Here is a 22013-nt window from a genome sequence, read left to right as displayed (position 1 = left end):
TGCAAAATACTTATTCTTTTCGTATATATATTCACTATATATATCAGATATTTTTTTCAAAAGCAATGCTTAAGAAATGAAATATTATACAACTATTATACAACTCTGCCAGGGCAATGCTGTAGTTTTGAGTTCTCGCCAATATGATCAGGGATATTTTCAAATCGCAGTGCCAGTGCTTATAGCGTAGACGGAGAATAGACCTCATTGTCCTCGCAGACCAGCCCTTAACTAGGGTTATAAGAAATTCAGAAGTTAAATATTCAATCCAAGAGCGTGTCTATAGGCTTGCACATTTTCATTATCCCTCATGAACAGACTCAATCAAACCGAGTCTGCAATTCTCTTGTAATTTTGTTGTGATTAATGCTTCCGAGGGATCACTTTATTTCCAGATATTTATAGATTTCTACACAATCGGACTTAAATAAATTATGTATAAACCAAACAAAATAAATTATGTATAAACCAAACATATCTTACAATTATGTAATTATGTAAACATCTTGCTTTCAATATCATATTCTGTATTCTTTTAATATAAATACTCACTTTTCACAAACTGCATCCCTTTACTGGGATCAAAATTATACAAAGGCTACACAATATTTTTCTTTTTTTTTCTTGTAAGTATTTAATACCTAGTATGAACTTCGGGCGGGATTTTAGTCTCTGCGGCTTTAACAAAACTTCCTTGCATCATGGTTGCACTCAATTGGTATTTCAATTAAACATTCAAGTACCGACCTGATCTCTAAAAGTTAATAGGAAATATCAACATATTATCTCATAACCAAAAAGGATATTGCACGGCCGTGCATATATTTGACGTGACGTCATTTGCGATATTGCATATACAAACATAGCGTTAAGCAAACTCGAGTGAGATTGGAGCACCACACTAAATACAGTATTCCGGTATATACAGGACAAGGCGCTTGAATGATAAAATGCTAAAATCTTGCCTTTTTACCTAACGGAATGAACTTTAAAAGGTCTAAGTCATCTTTTTACCCCGAGTTTTGAGTGTAGATGCATGAAAAATGTAATAATTGGCGAAAAACCCCAACGATATTTGTCTATTTTGTGATCATGAATTTTGCAAGCGTCTAGAGGTACTGTTCCAATCCTGTAATGAGGCAGCACACCACACTAAATGAAGCCGCAGCTTCGAATGGCCAGGGAGGATTTCATGGATATAGTGACTATTGTGGATTTAAATGACTGGTTGTCTTTAAAATGCATTTTCAGCATGAAATTTGTTTTTGTGACATGTAATATGATCATTGGCAAATTCGAAAACATGGTTCGAAATCACATGCTGATAATTATTGATGTCAAGGTCGCCATTGTTTGTAAACATTGCTTTTAAACAGCATGCTCGGTGAAAAAAAAGTAATTTTACAGGGGGGTTCAAACTTTCAGCAATAGCAAAAAATCTACAAGGCCAAGCACCTATTTCTTTGTGATATTTTGCATGCACAGGGAGTTGCTAAAGCAGTGACAGAGTTTTTGTAGACCGTATATTTGCAGGTATTTTTTACCGGAGGGACGAAAAATGTTGTTTTGGGTCTCGGACCACTATAGATTTTTGGCTTTTACGGAATGAATTGGATTTTTTTAACTGCCTGACTGTTGCACATGGGATGATTTCATTACAGATTTGCAATGGTATGACATATATGTTCTTAACAAAATGTGTTTTCTTTTTCCAGGTTGTGTAGTTTGGGATCAGATTTATCAGACATATTGCTTGTAGGACATTGACGGCAGAAACTTGAAATTTAGTGTGGAGTGCTACCTGAGTTAACTCCCAGTATTACCTCCCTTTGCAGCTTGTTATCTCTGTACTGATAAGGGGAGATCACTGCATAGAGTTAAGCCTCGCTGGATTTCAGCGTTATACTATAGGCGCGTCAATGAAAAATGGTTCCTTCAAACGATCTTTATTTTTGGCATGCGATAAATAGAATATTTAATTCGTGTAAGTTCATTACTGAATTTATTGAACTCGTTAAATAAAATAATATTATGCTCGTTCAATAAATGCAGTATCAAACTAACACTCATTCAATATCCTCTATATAATGTCAGAATCTAAATCACAATATTGCACAACTTAAGTTGTCAAACGTATGCAATGATGTTCAGGCGAGTGACACCATGGCCTTCCTTCTTGTTACAGCTTTGACTTCCATAAAATTCTTCTTTAAAAATACATGTATGCTCAAGGTTTATCTTTACCGTATATGGTATGCAATCTTTGCATGTAGTCGTATGACTATAATTATGTTTTTGATGTAATGCATCATAGTCCTAACTTACTATATTTCTGTCTTTAATTTGTTTTTTCTATATTGCAATATAAATACTCATGAACGCATGTGATTTATTCTGCTTTTTATTTTTAAATGTATTTTTATTCATAGTGAGCATTATGATGGGTGTGTCATACCTGTATACCAGTTTTTAAGTTTTGGACCTCAGTGGAGTTCATTATTATGAAAGTTGTGTATGAGAATGACTAGAATGCATCGTAAAAACATTCTTTACAGCTGATTTTATTTCATGTATTTCATTTCATTCATTTTGAACATTCTTTATGTTTTGTATGTTAATAACTAAAAGCTTATACATTGTTAAACATTTATCTCGAAGATAAATAATATTTCCTGTATTTAATAATCAAGCAATTGCAATAATCATTTCATTTTTTCATCCGTACTGTATTGATATGTGGCACTACAAAACGGATGATTATTTCCCTTGTGCTACTCCTTTGCACAAAATAGGGCCATTCCTATGAAGACGTACAACTGGCCAGACACAATAATCGTATAAAGTTCCAGGTGTCGTATAGGACATGTATAAATCAGTTTTAAATGACGTCCCCTCTTGCTCCCTGGTCAACCATTCCAGATGCATAGGTGGGTCGTGTACATACATTAACCATATAACTTCAATACACTTCTCGGCATAGTCAACAAAATGGTTACCGATCCCTGTAAATCTTCTTGGCAGAGATGTTCCAAGTTCAGATGCGATCGCACGTCTTATCTCCTGCAAGTCAAGACACAACTCGTGCTTTTAATTTTGAAAATGTGTTTACTTGTAGTCTGTTTATGAAGAACAGCAATATTAGAGCGTGCTCCATTTAATCATAATGTTAAGTATAAAACTTAATACATTGGCAAATTGCAATACATCTTTCAGGAAAAGGATCTGCTTGGCTATTTTTTTTTAACTCCTCTCAGTCAAAGGAGAAAAAACAACAATAGGTGATGTACAAAAAAATCCAAGATAGAGAGCTAAACGCAGGATAATTTGAAGTGTCGACAAACACCATGTAACGTAATATTGTTGTCAATATTAACTGTATTTACTGCACCTGTATAAAATGGTAATTACGAATTGTATACTTTTGAAATAAATGGCAGTAAGTAATCAGTTTATGTTAGCATTTTATTATTTACATACTATTTGCTGACAGATCAAGATAGACTTTACCTTTTGTAACATAGGGATAGACAGTTTTGAAAGCTCTCTTCTATAATCTACAAGCATACTTCTTGCTTTTGCTACAGCGTTTTCGTTTCTATTTGCTAATGTTTCATCAATCAATGACTTCTGTTAAGATAATTGATTTTTTATTTGATATGGTATTACATGCAATGATTCATGCCTTAGTTTTTAAACATAATTTACTTCAAATTTTATAAAAACAGCTTATTACACAGCCAAAATCTGTTAAACTGTGATACTCAGGCAAATTATTGACAAAAATATTAAAATGATCGTATGTACTCAAATCACAATAAAATGACATTTTTTAAAATCCCAGCATGAATTTCTGTATAAATTCTGTATATTTTGCGTTTGGGGCTTAAATATATCTATACATGTTAAACAAAATTTAGAAGCCGACAGAACACCGATTAGTTTTAAAACATGTCATGTAACTCGAACAAACCCTGAAAACTACAATGATTGAAACAAGTGTAAGTCATTCAGTTGACATGTTCTTTACCGTTTCTAGAGTTATCTGTGACAACTATTGAGAACGCTATATTATAACTCTCTTACCTGACCCGCGTGGGTCAAGTTACGAAACCACCAGTTTATTCTTTAAAAGAAGAACAGTTTTGTACCTGTGACTGCCTAGTGGATTCATTTTGAGGACATTTACAGAATAATGATTTAAAATTCAAAACGAAGAAATGATAATTTTGCCTGTTTTCCCAGGACAGTTGTGGAAACCGTAAGTTCTAAATAAAGTTTGATAAATGCCGAAAACAAGCGGATTTTTGCGCTTAAAATTCATGAAAGGTGGTAACATAGAGCAAGAGAAGTTTAATGTATGACGAAATGTTGTGTTGGCATACACTCAAAAACAACACATTGAAAATTACAGGTAAGATGATTTAATTGAATTATTCGGCAAACATCAATACCTTGTTTAACGGATCTCGTGACACCATAATACCAACAACTGAGTTTTCCACATCTGATAATTGTTGAGTTGCTAAGTTTGCACATATAATGGAAGATTTCTGAATAAAAGATATAAAGAAGTTATTCTAGTAAATAGGAAGTTATCCTCATTTGTGCTTTTTTTACAGAAGGTATGTGTGTCTTAAATTTAGATAATACAGGATTAATTTGTTTCTGTGCGTCTCGCACGGCCAACATTGGCGAAAAGATTTGCACATATCTATAATGTATATGACAATTATACAACAATTATCAATCAATTCATTGTATTTACAGCTTAATAATGCGTTTAAGGTATAAAAATGCAAGTGACAATTAATCAAATAAAATATTTTTGAGCTATCGTCATTTACTTTTGTATTTTTCTTATCTTAATATTCAACGTTGTCACATTTTGAAAATTACTTTACTTTTTTTAATATATTATGCACCTTTAACTTTAAGGTTTTACAAAATTAAAAAAAAATGTGCTTAAAACCTTTAATTCAAATGCATGATATACAAGTATGGTATGCAAACGTGTGATAGAACATTTATACATACTGCAATAATCCACAACATATGTCGTATAGTCTGTTTGTTACCGAGAACAACTTCGAGTTCATTATAAGCTGATTTCCATTCGTTCTTGTATATCTCTGTGAACTTGTCAGCAAGCACTGCAGGACTATTTGATACATACACTGTCTCATAATCAGCCTTGCCATTACGCTTTCTAAATGTTGTGAGATACGTCATCCTATGACTTGATAAAAAGAAGCAATATATTCAAATTGTTGTTTACTTTTTTAATACTAAGATAATAAAAGTGAAAAGGAAAATCATTGTTGCAATTACCTTATTCCAATTTATTAATATTATTGTCAGTTTGTTTATAGGGCTTTTTCTTTATTCATTTTTAACAAGCGCAATAAAATACTAATTTTTATCTCTTTCTCGCGTCATTACGTCACTTAAATGGCTGTATGTTTAATTCAAATTGTTATTTCTTTTAAGTTTTACGGTGTGTTTTTCTTCTGTTTTAAAACTTGTCGGAACATCTATATTACTGACAGATATCTTTATCCAGTTCACTAGTATTAAAGTTTTGAAATTAGAGACCTTATAGTTGTCACCTTTTGGAAATGGTACATACGAGTATGCATACAGTAAATTTTGTATGTTCACATTTTTTAACAATGAAAGCGTTATAGATGATGTGTCTTTAATCAAGTTATTCATTACAAATATCAATATGTTTTCAGTTTACCTATTATTGTCTTCATCTCCGGTGCCTTTGCCATTAATGTTCATTGTGTCATAATCTTTTGATACAGTTGGTGATTTATTATTCCAATTTCTGCTATCGTCTTCATTGGGTGTGTGCTTTACAGCTGGAGGCGTAGGGATATCATCGGGTCGCACGGGTTGTTCCCATTTTTCTTCCAATATAGACGGTGATCCCGCTTCTTCAATTTTCTACAAAGATATGAAAATTATTAAACATTATAACTCCCAAACATATGCTTACACCCATGAATCAGTGCTGGAATGTTTTGATATAAGGATCAAACAAGTCTCTTACATGACATAGTTATGTTAATAAATGTGACACCGAATCATTCAAATTAAGATAAGTTTACCTTCGCATGCTTTTCTTTGCTCTTCTTTGGAAAATAACTCATCATCTCTTCATGTTCTTTGTATGCCTCCCCTAAAAGTTCAATTGCTTTAGCAAATTCCGATTTTTCCACGTGTTCAATGAGATGCAACACTTTGTCAAAACTGACGTCACCTCTGACGTCATCGGGAAGCTTTGCTCTTGTTTCCTCATACTCAGTTTTGGCTAGCCTGCAGAGCTGAGGTGTTAATTTAAACATTTCCCTGCTTTGCATATAAAATATCATTAAGTGAATACTTGATTTTGAAGTCATGTTTACTTCTCTTCTTTGTCTACCAAAGTCTTCCAAATGTTTAAATCAAATGTTCTTAACACATAATTAAAGCAACTAAAACATGAGATAGATCTAGTCCAATATATTTAACAGTAATTTCAGAATAAACAGCGACATTGCTTGTACAATGTATTGTCATTTTTCAACCATTTTGTTCAATCAAAATATAATTAACAGACCATGTGATATTGATTAGTCGATTTCTTTCCTTTGTTCTTTGTCAATAGACGAGTGAAATAACGCGTGTATAATTCGGATTGAATGTATAATCACGTGATCATGAAATAAAATGGCTGTTTAATTTTGTGAAGTTAACCCAATGTAGAGGGTATTTTTTTTTATTAAAATCCATGACGTGGCATCAGAATTGTTGCTTCTTCAGCCTGTGGGAGATGATTTATACTTGTATGTTTGACAATCTAGTGATCAACTTACATTATAGTATATATATAAAAATTCGTTCAGTGTAATAAACTATACGTGAAATAGGCATACGTGAAACAAATGGAAAGGTTAATTGTTTGTAAAGACACTAAATATAAAGGCATTAATTTTTTTAAATTATGTACAAGTTTTGAATCATTATCTGTAGCTGTTAACCGTACGAGTCATTTGTTTCTCTTGTTCACCCATCCTGCCATTTAAACCCCTCTCCCCAACACCTGCTACATAAGCTCAAGAGACATTTAGATATCATGTGTTAGACTAAAAGTCAGCGATCTACACGATGTCAATTCAAAAACTGAGATTCAAAAATAAGTCCCAAAACAGATGAGAAAATGCAGACTGCAGGAAAACGCCCAAGATTGGGCAGAAATGTTAATGATTACCAAGATGTTTACATTGGGTTACATATTGTGAACAAATAGTTCAGTTAAGATATTTATTATTATTGAATCGAGTAAATCCCTCCATTTGAATGTCATGTTATTGTTTCCTATGACATTATCATATATTTATCCGGGAGTATGTTACATAAAATCTTCCATCCGCATATTTCTTTTCAGTATCTCTTAACGAATATTTCTATAAAGTATCTCTTTAAATTAGACCGTTTTATTCAACATTTCTTATTTTACTATATTTGCCATTGGACAAAAATTGTGTACTAAATAACGTACTACGCAATGAAAATATATTGAAAAATATCTAATAACATATTGGATGTCTATAAATTTTTATATAAGGGTCGCTATTCCTCTTAATTCCTAGACGAACAAAGATCAATAACAAAAAAAAGCAAAGACACTATCGATAAAATGGAAATGTTTTTTCATGTTTTATTTCATTCACACAGTCATTTACAAAATAAATATCACAGACTTTCAAATATATAGGTATTTGTGTATCACAATAACAGATTAAGAATAGCATACTGTACAATGTAAATATAATATAGTAATAAAGATAGAAAAACAATTATAATTTTATAATGTTCACATACCTACTTCTATCATTCACAGGCAATGTGCAGTTATCTTTTGTTGAATGTCAAATGACATAGTTCTTTTTTACATTAAATAGGTAAACGTATCTTGATAAAAAAAAATAAAACACATTCAAATTTTCTCTTATTCCAAATTTATCGAAATGATAGGAACACTAAGTATAAACTACTAAAGTTCTAAAAGGCCTATTGCAAACAATCAAACATGCACATGTCAAAAGAAAGTCAGACACTTGTATGAAAAAATAACTGTTTTCTCCCATAATGCTTCCTGCTTTACTTGGCTGAAAATTATTAAAGTGTTAAAATAGAAAACATACACTGTTTTCAGGCTGCAAAATTAATCTAGTGCATCTTTAAATTCAGAGAGTAAACCGTCCACGAGACAATAATTCCGTATGGATTTAGATAGTAATTACTACTATGATTCTATCAGTATGAACGAGTTATATCCCTTGAGCTATTCCTTTGGCTATAATTGGTCCTTTCTTGCCCTGTCTAAGCATTGGCCAGACTCCATAGTCGTAAGTGTTGCCAGGTTTCGTGTACACATGGTAATGTTCAGCGTTGAATCGAGCTCCCTCGGTTTCCTTGGTGATGTATTCTAGGACAATAGGAGGATCCTGGACAGACATTAACCACGTCAGTTCAGCACATTTGTTAATGTAAGCAGTTAAACGTGATGCATCGCTGAGATAGGACTTGGGAAATCCAGATGATTCAATTAATGTTTTACTGATCTTTTCTCGACATTCCTAAAATAACAATACATATTCTCATATAAACTTTCAAAAACAGTATAAAAATATTCATATATTTTGTTAAATCTCTTCATTTGAAGTATATAAGTCATTAAAACAATAATTAACCTGCATGTAATTCACTAGAAGAATTAAGTTTGACAAATATTGTTTCATAGACCAATGCTAGTATATAGATAGCTTAAACTGACATTGGTGTTCCCATTTCTAAATACTTCAATTAAAAGACGACATTATTTTCAGACATAAGGTAAAATTTAAAAAAAAATGTATATTTTTTATCAATTTTGTCTAACATTTTTACCTCTTTAACATACGGTATTGACAACACAGCTGTTTGCTTCCTGTACTTCAGTAGAAGCGTCCTTGAAGCTGGGAGAGTGTCTCCAAGTTGACGGGGAATAAAACTACCATGCTTTATAAATTAAAAATTATAAAAATAATTATGATCTAAACAGACTCAGTAAATTGAGTATTTAGTATTCGATGTGTAGACTACTTTAATGGTAATTTTTAGGATTTATATACTAAACAAAAATACTTAATACAGCACATATTTTACTTCATCAAGGAAAGCTTTGTAAGATTATTAAATACAAATGAAATTATTTTATACAAAAAGAAAAGTTACAATTATAATAAAAACAAGATAAAAGCTAAATACTGAATGATATTGCCATTGAATAATTGCTACTAAAATATTTGACATGTTTTTACTACGAAGTCTTTCTAAAATGGAAAAGAAGAAAAATCTGTTGTTTTTCAGCTATGCACGATAAAAATTTTGAAAATAAAAATGATTAAGCATTATCTACTTATATTTGCAGTAATCACAAGAAGTAATTGTAAGTATAATTGTATTAAAAATGAATTAATTTCATGAAAATTACCTTGTGTTATAAGGTGGATATGATTATGTTAGTAATGTGTTAAACGGAATAAATAAGATAGCGGTGATGCAACCTCGATAAACAGCTTCTTACAGAATCAAAATGGATTCAAAATACCATGTCGCATTTATTCATTTATTACTTCCTTGAAAGACATTTACCGAGATCTTTCAAATTAATATGGCTAGTCATGTTGAATCAAGTATCAGTTTTCTACCATTTTGATAATTAGAGAAAGTTCATTATCAGTTTGGCACCTGGTTTGCCTGGAACTTCTTGAGTCAACATGAACGAAGTGTTACTAACAAGCTTGCCTACATGAAACATAAGGAATTTATTGAAACAACACAATCGACGTGATACTAACAAGCGGTTCTGATTAAGCTTATTTCAAGTATTACATTATCAGGCGTAGGTGTAGGATAGGAAGATGAAGAAGGAGTTGGTGTAGGTGTAGGGGTCGTCACTAAGATTTCTTTATTTGGAGTTTTCATTAAACGTATTGCAGTTTTTTCAAGGTCTTTAAGCTGTTTATCGGCAACATCTCCGGATATCAACCATGCTTCCTGTAACAAAACGCACATTTCACTATGCCATCTAATATATTATAAACCTAGGATTTTACAAAGTATATTCATTGAATAGAACAGTATCATCACCCACACATTAAAAAAATTGAAGTTATTATCCAATTTGTATGTTTTATTATCTTTTTGCTACAATACATAATTTATTTGACATGTACCCTTTTGGTATCATGTGTTCTTATTATCAAAAGGCAATTAACTTATGGACCGAAATTTCAATAGAAAGTCGCTAGAATTGTTTAAAAAATAGCGAATTGTCAACGGATAATTCGCCAGGTTACCAATCAGAAAAGAACACAAGAAATTTAAAGAAATAGGGAAATTGAAAGTTCTGTTTTACAGAGTATATAGTTGCTATTCAAATCATCTATCTTAAAAGGTGTGTGGGTAATGGATAATATTCCAATCAGTGAAGGGACTTGAAATCATGCAGTGCAAGAATTACTTCGACATCACCGGGGGTTGTCATTACACCAAATGCTTTTTTCTCTAAAATTCTGAGCTGATGATCAGCGACATCATTTGCTATCAATGAGCATTCCTGCAAATACCGCCAGGTTTGATATTATATGTAATATGTTTCGACATTGGCGAAAATAATGTTAATATTAAAATTTGCTTTGTACATGTGATTAATAATTGATAATAAAAAAACAAATAAATCTAAGTATAAAAATATTGAACGTGTTTATGATATTCAATATAGCTTGATTTAAAATGATATTTATTATATCTATAAACGATTGAGAGTGTATAAATTTATCTTGTTTTTTTATTATTATCTTAATAACAAAAACTTATTTTTGGTAATTAAGAACGATTTACAATGTTTGTCACATATATAAAATATTAAAACTATTTAACTTTGTAAATATTTAAATTTACGAACATTATAAATTGAATTCATTTTACAAACTTTTTTTAAATCAAATATAAGACTATATTATATCAAATATAAGATAAGTTATTACATATGAATATTAGACTGAAACGTACGGTTACAATCCAAAGAAGATGTCGCACGGTTTTCTCGGAACCAAAGTCCTTACATATTTCATCATAGGCATCTGTCCATTCATGAGTGTATAGTTCTCTGAACCGTTTACCTAATTCAACAGGTCTGTTATCGTGATCTGGTGTTTCAATATGGCGTGCATGTTGTGCCGATCTTCTTAAGAAAAATCAAACGTCATGAAACATTTTTTTTAAAAAATCACATTTTGCATCCGTAAACGAAACAATGTGATGAAATTTTTCTGTGTTGAAAATGATTTTCATTGATATATCGCAAGTTATGTGATTTCGAACAATAGAAAATTAATATATCAAGATTAAAAGCGTTAGGAAGAAATGGAAACAACATTTGAAAAAAGTGTTTTTGAAAATCAATTATATCTGTAAATACTGACGTAATACCTACCTCTGATCTCCCTGGATTGAACCATCATCGCTATCTCGGCGATAAATATCTCTTTCAGCTAACGAACCGAAGTTTTCTCTATATCTTTCCTTGTCTTTACGTTCATGATGGTCTAAAGCATACGTTGGGAAATCCTGCCTGTATGTACTGGACCCAACTTTTTCGCTTGGTTTGTCCCCAAAATCACGACCCCAGAGTGCCTTTGATGACGTCATCTGGGATGCGCTAGTGAGAACTCCAGACACAGGTGGTGTTTGCCTGTCTGCACGATGACTGTTGGGTCGGCTGCCATGTACGTCATGTGAATCATTTCCCGTCGAGTCGTATTTCATTGGTTGCTCAGGTGTCTTTAGTCGGAGATTTTCATAATTTTGCTATGGTAAGAAAGATATCAATATCTTAGATAAAAAATTTAAAACATTTAAAATTTAAATTTAGTATTTAAAAGTATTTTTCTATTAAAAGATACTTACATTTTAATGAGAATACACTTGGACAGCTTATAATAAAACGGGCCAGTATGTGCTTCACAAAATGTTGAAGATATGAAAACGGACAAGGCAAATTAAGGGCCGATTCGAGTGAAAGAAATATGACCTGAAAAATTATGAATGAATGAACACAAATTCGGTATAGTGCTTTTACTTTATAATGTAAAATGATGCATAAAAGTTACGCTATTCTAAAACGAAAGAAAAATACAAATACGGAATGAAAATTATGAAAAGGTACGCGTAATTTATCTTATTAATAAAATAACTTATCAAGTGACCTTATTTATGACTCACCCTATGTATATCATATTGAGGACCTTGATCATGTTGATATTGAGGTGTTCTTGGATGTCTGTCGTGTATTTCCTATATTAAAATACATCATTCATATCTTTATCATTCAAACCGAATTTCTACTCTGTAATTTGTCTCAAGATATAAAAAAGAAATGTAACATTAAAACACGTCCGTTACATATTACAAGAAGGTATGTGATAAATATCTAAGAAATATCTCAGCTATATCTAGGTTATGATTGAATCTTTCTTGTGTGCAACAAACAATATTTAACAATGTTCATTTGTGCCTGTGTGTGCTATAACTACTCAGCATAGGACATACGGCGAATATGAAGCTTTCGTGTTGAGGAAAAAAAAACACGGTAAGACACTGAATTAAGAGTCACGTGATTTCCGTATTCAAGATGGGTGACTTCCTGATATCAAATATACCAAGAGATATTAGAATCTGCACATATCGTGAAAGTAATTTGAAGACATTTAAGCTAATGAATTGACAGACTAGTTAAGAATTGATTTTGCTGGCCCCGGACAAATTTCAAATTACCTCATGTCTTTTAGGTGTTTCATATCCTGGGTTGCCACGAGTATGATCTTCACGTGGGTTTGTAGAACGTTTTGGTGGAGTAGCTAGATCTCGTCTATCAGGGGTATATGCATCACGTCGGTTATAATGATCTTGATGTTCAACTGGTCTATGCGGCGGTCGTCTTGGGGAAATCTGTCTCAATAACAGTGTGTGATATTATTTAACTGACATGAATTACAGAACACAACATTAATGTCATTCATTTTGATTATGAGTTAAATTAAAGAAAAAAGGCTCGTATAAATATGGCATCAAAGTTACTGGAATGTGACAGGGATGTCTCCATTTCATAGAAATAGGTAGGTAGGAATGAAAATTCTTTTTTTATTTTCTTTAGAACTGAAACAATTTGTGAGTGAATGTAAGTGACACGACAAAAAGTGTATGTATATATGTAAACTAAAGAACATCATACTTCCAAAAAGACATATATGTTATCACCTCGTACATTACTTCACATATCATTAGTTTAAAAGACGTTTGACAGCTTATATGGTCAAGTATAAATAGCGGCAGGAATCATATAGGCTTGCAGCCGGTTATACTCTACCACATACCATGCCAAAATTTTTAAAACTAATTCTTTAATACAGCATTTTGGTTTTTTTTCATTTGAAGAAAATAATGGACAGCAGCCTTGTATATTAACTTTATAAACATTACAAACGTTCAGTAATTCAAATGTCAATGATTTGAATAAACAGTCATGTATCAGACCATTGACCTTCTATAATCGCTTCATTATTTTTTTTCTTCAAAATAATTATAACTCTGCCCGTTTGTAACGTTGATACTTATTTGAGAATCATGATGGTTTACAGTACATCTTTACATTTACACCGGGCTTGCTGCAAATTAATGTGAAATCATTTCTATTTTTTATCAATCAATGGGAAAATGTACGAGTCATAACAGCAAACTCCTCTTACATAAAGCCTTTGTTAATGTTTACGCAGCACCCGCAGCTGATTTGTGCTACTATAATAATTCCTATGATAAAAAATTTCAACGCCCACCCTCATATTGATAATGTGTTAATAAACCGCTTGTTTAGGTAAAATTAATACCTTATCGATGATTCAGCTCTGGTTAAGACTTAGGCGAGTGTGCCGAAATCATATGTTTGAGTGTCTTTGTTAAAGCTACGATCAATAAGATTCTTCGCCTCACTAAACCTGCCCATTTCTGAATATTCAATCATAAGCCTAAGATTACGGAAGACCTCTTCATCATCATCTAGCTTCTCCATGAAACTTTCATATTCTTTACGTACATAGCTAGCGAAATGTGCCGACACATTATGCCACTGAGACTTGTTCAAATACGTCATCAACTTCTCAATGTTGGGACTCGTTACCGGCGGTATGTAGGGCATTTTGGCTACGTCTAAAAATCGGAAATTATTGAATAATTGATAACAGTTGGGAGACAAAAAAATCTTCTTTATGTAGAATGTTTGGCAGATTAATATAGTATTCAATTTATAATTGTTAACATCTTTATCTTTATATTTTAGAAAGGGTAGACAAATATGATACAAGTAAAACAAGCAAATAATTGTGACAAAGTTAAAGAAATGTACGATTGCATTGAAGCGAATTTGTAATATGTGATAATCATCATTTAATTAATTAACGCTTAGTGTTCAAAACTATACCCAAAATTGTTCTTCTCTATAATAGATAAAAAACTTTAAAAATTATTTTAAAAAAAGGGGGAAATAAAATTTCACATCATGATATTTAAAAATAAGACAAAAATACATGTTTTATAAAGTATACATATTTTTCAGTTGGTGGTATTTGTTACATTGTTACGGTGATGTCCCATTAGAGTTTAAATTGCATTGATACGTGTACATTCATAATATATGTTTGGAAAGATATCAAATTGTAATAAAATGTATTTGACAATTTGGCTTAATATCCATATACCAGTCAAACATTCAATGTACAACTAGGTATCTTAATTTAACTTAAAATTCATGTTTATTGTCTTATTAAAAACATATTTGCTGTAGTGTTGCGAGTTTATAGCTACAGTCTGAATCTATAGCAATATTTGCATATCAAACAAATAAATAAACAAACGACTTATATGAGTTTAAATCAAATAACATAAAAAAATGTTCAATTATTAAATGCATTACAGACATTTCATATTCTTTATTAATGTTATTTTATTTCAAGTTAAGCTTTTTAAAGTATTGTTTACAAATGTACTTTCCGTAACTATAATTTGAGTTAAATAAAAATATGAATATTTTCAATGTTTTTCTGAAAGAAGTTGTTATTAGATAACTAAAGCAAATGAATATTTTTAAATACTCACCTTGTGTCCTCAACTTGTTTTATGAAGAAGTGAAAAAAATATGAGCAAATGACTCAAAACTGTGTATCCAAAATTGGCAACTCAATAATATGTCAATTTCCATTCGATACAACTTTCGCTACAAATAAATATATTCCCATAAACATACCTTAATTTAGTGTTAATGCACGCACTAAATAGATTGGCAGTTGTTTAAAGCATTGATGATTTTCAATGCCTTTAGTTTTACGCTTTGTAAAAATGAATAGAATCTTATGACCCGTGTATATCGATTGTAGTATTTGACATTGTTTAACTACAACGCTATCATTCAAATTGTCATTGTTGATTAAGTATTTTAAAAGTTCCTCTATATATCGAAGTTAAAAATCTGTTTGAAAAACAATAACAATTGTAAACTATTTTGAAAATAAAAGACATATTGAAAAGGAATTACAAAGGGTCAAATTTCAATTACCCTGGTTAGAGAAGGTTATATCCCTTGTCTTGTTAAAACATTAACATGTATACATGTATTTAACTGTATATGCGAAACTAAAAGCGAATATAAAAACTATAATTTTATATTTTAGAATTTGATAAAATTATTAGGTATGACACGGTCATGAACATTTGTTTCATCAGAAGATTGATGGTTGATAACTTGATTGTTGTCCAGAAACCTATCAATTAGTTTGCTGACGGTCACACTATCTTAATATTTCAGGCATTTTATTATATTTAATAACCCTGGTCGTGTCTATCTTGTACGAATCTTGTAACATGAATGAACAATGCGAGTATCTTCCAAATAAATTAAGTAAAGTATATTATTAATAGTGCATGTCTTTGTTTTCATGATGATATAACAAGATTAAGAACAATAGTACAAAATAAAACTACGATAAAAAATACCATATATACGATATTCGCTTTGTATGATGTGGAAACTAGATTATTTAGGATGTAAAAATAAAGCTAAATAGGGCATGTTTTTAGCATAGATTTCATTTACAATATGCTAATTTCGGTCAGTTTATAAACATATCTCAGACTGGTAAACAACTGTTGATTTATTGGTATTTCTCCTGGCATTGCAAATGTTTTACCAATAATATCACTAAAGCGGCGAAGTGTGTACATATAAAAATAATTAGGATTGTACGAATTTGAACGCATATATAACAACATCTAGTAGTTTTGTTTATATTTCACAATTATTTGGTGCATAATATAATTGTGTTTTATAAAAAAAAATCTTAACCAGTGAAACAAATGCAAATCAAAACTGGACATATCTTAACAAAGACATACACACAAGTTCTACAAAAGAATGTTAGCTATGAATAAATAATATTCTTAAACAAAACATGGATGCACATTCACATACACTCAGCTTTATAAAAGATTTCTCACTTTTAATATTTCTTTATACATATTATAATATATGTGAGAATGAAAAACAAAAAAGTTCAACGACAATAAAATCCAGACGAACAGTCGGTTTCTATATTGAGAAAATTGTTTTAAGAAATTTATCAGGCCCGAGTGACATATGATTTTAGCAGTGTACACGCATTATGAACCTATGACCAATCATTCCGCATAAACATCCAATTCATGTTTTCATCTTTGAAAATTCATAATGAATAATATTCGATTTATATTCATTTTTATTTATCATGTTTGTATTTCTGTATAGTAACTGATTTTGTTTCGGCTATTTGACCGTACATCACATCCACTATACCCCTACTCATGACTGGGCCTCCTTTGTGCCGAAGGACTACTGGCCAGATAGTCCCAACAATTGTACTACCTTCCCCCGAGTAGGGCTTGTATTTCTCCGTGTCCAGAATATCTCCAAATCTTACCTAGGCACATTGGAGGCTCCTGTCAAAAAAAAGAAAAAACTCAAACCGAAGTTACTATTATTTTTCATAAAAAAAATTGAATAAAACACTTTAACTTCTTATTCACTAACTAAACGATGTATAGTAATTTGAAACTGAGACATAATGATATCGTCTCTTTCTTGCATTAGTCGTTGAAAACGTACTTTATATGGATAATTATAATACTGCACGTTTGTAACGTCGCTTTTAAGTGGACAAGCGTGATATTTATATAGTTTTATATATACGACTACTGTCAATATACGATAAAATCTCTCATTTTCTCTAAAAAAGAAGTTTGTTGTATTAGAAATTTATGATAAAGAACCCCGAGAGGTTATATGGTTGTATATAAACGTTGTTTTTATTCGCAATTTAATGAATTATATATGCAAACAACTGTTTATGTAGCGCCATATAACCTTGAAATAATCTTACGTATAACTAATATGATAATAACTAAAAGTTATGGAAAAATCATTGAAGTAAGAAAAAGGTATTTGCCTTCTTGAACATCTTATGATAATAATTTCTTACTCTGACTTTTTATTGAAATTGTTAATCATATTGCTGTAAAACTGATATTTTTACCTGTATACACATTAAGTACGTTTGCTCTACAACCTTCAGGATATACTTCTTCACACCAATTGTCAATGTTCCTCCTTTCTGAGGAGGGGATCGTGTCATTAGAGTTATAAATATCTTTAAAAAAATAGATATTACAAAGAAATATATGACGGCTATGTTGCTTTGGGTTTTTTTATCTATGAATATTTATTATAATAAAATTCTCTCTTTTTCCTGTAATAAAGAACTGTTAAAACAAAAAATTATTGTAAGATCTATGAAACATTTAAGGCTTGATAAAAGAAGAGTCAGTTCAACAAGCTACTTGAGAACAGCAATTCGTCGTACGTAGTGCTCTAGTAACTGTTAGTATTTACCTGTTTTACACCAGGGACCGACGTCCGAGCTAGACACCTTCGATAGTCTTTCAAAAGTTGTAATGTTTCATCCCTCTCAAACTTTCTGGCTGAAATACCATCAGCTACCTGAGGAATGTAAATATTTTATGTATTTACGCATTTTGTTTTAATTGAAACCATAAAGTAAAAGAATTTTGTATCAATAAATGGACACATGTTCAAAATCAATTTAGATGTTGTAATATATTGCGATAAAGATGTTATGTTAAGTTGTAACAAAGTTTTGCTTTTGCAAGTGTTCGTTACGAAATAGAATATTAAATCGTAATGTGTTTACTATTGGTTTTCGTTGTTCTTTCTCCTCATAGCTTGGCTTTGACATTATCTTAAGAATCTCCATTTCCTTTCTCATCAGATCCTCAAGTTGCTGTTTTGCCATATCTTTTCCGAATTCATAGGCAGCCTTATGATAGTGTGAAACATGTTAGCTAAATACATTTCACTTTTCCATACACAAATGAAATTGAATGAAGTTACGGAGCGGCGGTGGTTCTATTCAGGTGCCCGTTTGTGTCTGAAATAATGTACATATGGGCACCTGAGGTCTTTCTCCGCCAGTAAAGAGTGAAGCTATATGACCTAAATTGTGTTGATGCGACCACAAAAATTAAAAAGGTACGATATCGTACTTGAAGTTTTGGTGAATTTCCTAGATTAAATATCCAAGTTCTACCAAATTCTTCTTTAAAGTTTTAAGACAAACAATTAATTATTATTGTAAATGCAATGCTTATTTGTTGCTATCAATACTTTTAACATACCCATGTTACTGCCCATGCTACTTTGCAAAGATACAATATCGTCTTTCAAGTTTATATGAATATCCTTAATAAAAATAAATTTCCAAACTCTATTTTAAAAACATAGGACAAACTATAAATTATTACTTGACAATGCATTTAATAATTTATAATATAACATTTTATTTGCGAACAATTAACAAAACCTTAGACATACCCATGTTACTTTGCCAAGATATACTAAAACCTTTGCTTCATCAAGGGCTATTGCAAGTTCTTCATACGCTGTTTGGTATTCATTATCATAAATTGCTCTGTAGTTTTCTGCTATATCCACTGGCTTAATGCTATCTGTAAGATCACTTTTCTTCTCATCTGGTTCAACAACCTGAGTACCGAGTATAGCACTTAATCTGAAGAGGATATCATCATGTGTGAGAATTAATAAAAAAAAATACATACCATTGGATAACCCTGCTTTACATAGATAGGAACATTAGATATAATGTTTACTTGACAATAACAGGCAAGATATGTAAATTTCCATTGTGTTGCATAAGATATAAAAGTAAAATATAAAATGTCTAATAAACGATAACTTACCATACCTGAAACTTTTACAGACACTGAAACAAATCAATGGTTTTTTTTCCAAAGCAAAAGAAGTCAGTACTCGATGCAATTAAATTCTTTGTTTTATAGCTGGGAGACCTTTTCAATGTATAAACAGTACTGTAGAGTGCGGTATAAGATACCATTATATCAGTTACAGACTGTCCGTTGGAAGTAAAAACATGCATTCAATGTTGGTTCCAGGGGCGCTTACTAAACTGACTTCATGATACGAGATATAAAAAGACAAGAATAAAGATAGCGAAGTCTAGTATCAATTTAATATGCATGGAGATTGGCAACAGGTTTTAGCGTTCTGTAAGGATAGAAGAGAAAGAACATACATAAATCCGCTTGGCTATCTGAGTTTCTACTCATTAAAATCAGATTACCCCGTATTTGAATACATATTCTGTGACTTGATAAAGATTAGACAAATCAATTATGAGACAGCAATACCTGAGAGACATTTCCGTCACCTTTTGTTTCATTGAAACGATCTCTTTCTCCTTTGCTTCTATTATTTTCTTTGTTCTATCTTTGAAACTTTTTTCTTGCATGTAAAGGCTAGATGTCATCTTCGGATATCTCTGTATATTGAAAAAAACAAACAGTTTTCATTTTCTATATGCTACAAATACTTATTTAGACCATTAAATAAGATTCTTACATAAAAACATAGACCTCGCGCCGTTGCGGCACGTTTTCAATATGACTGTGTAAGTCAAGGCAATTTAAGGACAGCTTAATGCAATGGTGGCCCGGTAAAGTTATTACCAAAACATAATTGTCAACTGACGGCGCACAATCATGGAAAATATCAAAAAAAGCAATGGTTTCTTTATACGAAATGCAAGTGATGCAGAAACTCGGAATAACCGATTTGTACTTGCATGCAAGAACCACACATATGCACCATGTTCGTACATTTACATCTGCAGAAGCTATCGTCCTGCGGTCTCGGGTTTTAAATGCGTCCTCGTGCTTTTGCAGATGTTAATGAACAAAGACGCATGATACAAAACTGCATAACTTTTATCACAGTACTGTTGTATTTAACAAGCATTTTGAAGACGTCCATGTGAAAATTAAAGAAAAAAAATCACACAACAAAACAACAAGAAGTAAAAAGGTTCCTCAGTTAACATTTTAAAGTTTGTTCCCATTAAAAAGTATGGGTTATAAATAAACAAGTCAACATACGCTTTGTTGTCGAAAAATACATTATTTATATAAAATGAAACTATATTACCGAGGGTCTGCTGATAAGCGTTTGTAGTCGTCCCATTTCATTTTGAAACTTTCTGTACTGCTTAAGAGCATCTGTCGCTTCTAATGGAGTGACTTTTATACCATCTTGGAGCTTGGCTAAACAAGTGGCTACAAGGTCATCATCGTCCTCTAGCTGAGAACTTGTCGTAAATTTTTCTCTTTGAACATATTCCTCAGGAACCTTTACAATCCCTTTCTTCTCAATCACCCGCATCATAGCCTGTGTCATCTTGTTCTATTTTATCTTCTTTTTTTGATCAAATAATGTAATCCTGAAATCTTAAATCTCTTTGCCAATTTCTACAATTTACATTTCACAATAATAAGTTAATTATTATCTTGTGATTTCAAATTAAATCAATATTAGTGACAAGAGTTTGTTCCATCGAAAATGCTTATTTAATTAGGTTATTATATCAATATGATTTAGATTTAGCACTATTGAATTTCAGAAAAGTTTCATGGACCGATTATTTTGAATAGTTTATGGTAAAGTTATATAGTCCTCTCTAAAAATAAAATGCAATGTATAATTTAAAGGTATTATATCGATTGGAAATGAAATATTTAAAGATTTCTTAAAATGTATCGAACCAAGACTATCTACACCACTTGCAGTATGTCTTAACTATCGAGCAATACAATAACGTCCTAGGAACTATATCTAAGCAATTACTCAAAGCTGCCTTACTATTCTAAGTTTCTTATATAGTGTGTAATTTAGCCAGGCAAGATTCGAACGTTAAAGTCTGCTCGTTGTCAGCATAATAGAAAGTAATAAATCTGTCACTTGACATTAAATTTGTTATACCAAAACAGACTCTCTCGTAATGCAATATGATTATAAAGCTGTTCTGAAAATGCCAACTGGTTTGAATTCTACTCAATTGTTTCTCATTTACCCATTTGGTTATATAATGTATGAATACACATGGTCGAACTTAGTGAGGTCTTTACAACACAAAATATTAGGAACATACCGGTATTTAAGATATTGCATTTGATGAAAGAAATAATTTAACGAATTTATATTTTACATATTCTAACAATTAAGGATAAGGCATTAATGTTGTAGGTCTATGGGAATTCTTTTGTGCAAAATCGTCGAAATTGTCTATCAGAGTCACGCCATAAAAATGAGTCAATCAATCAATCGTTATGTGACTGTAGCTTTATTGCTGAGGTTCATTTACCGGTACTTTATATCGATAAGAGGAAATTTGCCGATTCATATTGCTTACCAAAAGAAATAAACAGTGCAAGCCATTGCATGTTACCTCGGC

General features: G+C 31.4%; 3 protein-coding genes across 3 annotated transcripts; all 3 read right to left on the bottom strand.

Moving 5' to 3' along the window:
- Positions 1 to 2413: 2413 nt before the first annotated feature.
- LOC132757422 (uncharacterized) lies at positions 2414 to 6600 on the bottom strand. The gene is made up of 6 exons (XM_060748701.1): positions 6114 to 6600; positions 5741 to 5949; positions 5035 to 5236; positions 4452 to 4550; positions 3508 to 3627; positions 2414 to 3060 (listed from the first exon to the last, which is right to left on the bottom strand). The coding sequence occupies exons 1-6, from the start codon at positions 6402 to 6404 to the stop codon at positions 2758 to 2760; spliced, it is 1224 nt and encodes a 407-aa protein (XP_060604684.1). The 5' UTR covers positions 6405 to 6600; the 3' UTR covers positions 2414 to 2757.
- Positions 6601 to 7691: 1091 nt separating this feature from the next.
- Positions 7692 to 13934, bottom strand: LOC132757419 (uncharacterized). The gene is made up of 8 exons (XM_060748697.1): positions 13929 to 13934; positions 12871 to 13044; positions 12319 to 12390; positions 11531 to 11904; positions 11107 to 11281; positions 9925 to 10089; positions 8938 to 9048; positions 7692 to 8627 (listed from the first exon to the last, which is right to left on the bottom strand). The coding sequence occupies exons 1-8, from the start codon at positions 13932 to 13934 to the stop codon at positions 8319 to 8321; spliced, it is 1386 nt and encodes a 461-aa protein (XP_060604680.1). The 3' UTR covers positions 7692 to 8318.
- A 2961-nt stretch (positions 13935 to 16895) lies between these two features.
- Positions 16896 to 21132, bottom strand: LOC132757418 (uncharacterized). Its single transcript, XM_060748696.1, has 7 exons — positions 20711 to 21132; positions 19918 to 20048; positions 19064 to 19259; positions 18384 to 18509; positions 18065 to 18172; positions 17709 to 17822; positions 16896 to 17096 (listed from the first exon to the last, which is right to left on the bottom strand). The coding sequence occupies exons 1-7, from the start codon at positions 20957 to 20959 to the stop codon at positions 16896 to 16898; spliced, it is 1125 nt and encodes a 374-aa protein (XP_060604679.1). The 5' UTR covers positions 20960 to 21132.
- Positions 21133 to 22013: the final 881 nt, after the last annotated feature.

The sequence above is a fragment of the Ruditapes philippinarum genome, unplaced genomic scaffold (assembly GCF_026571515.1).
Source record: "Ruditapes philippinarum isolate M1 unplaced genomic scaffold, ASM2657151v2 ctg1804_1_1_1_1, whole genome shotgun sequence".
NCBI lineage: Eukaryota > Metazoa > Mollusca > Bivalvia > Venerida > Veneridae > Ruditapes > Ruditapes philippinarum.
Note: the sequence above shows the minus strand (reverse complement) of the source record. Positions and strands in the feature narration are given on the sequence as shown.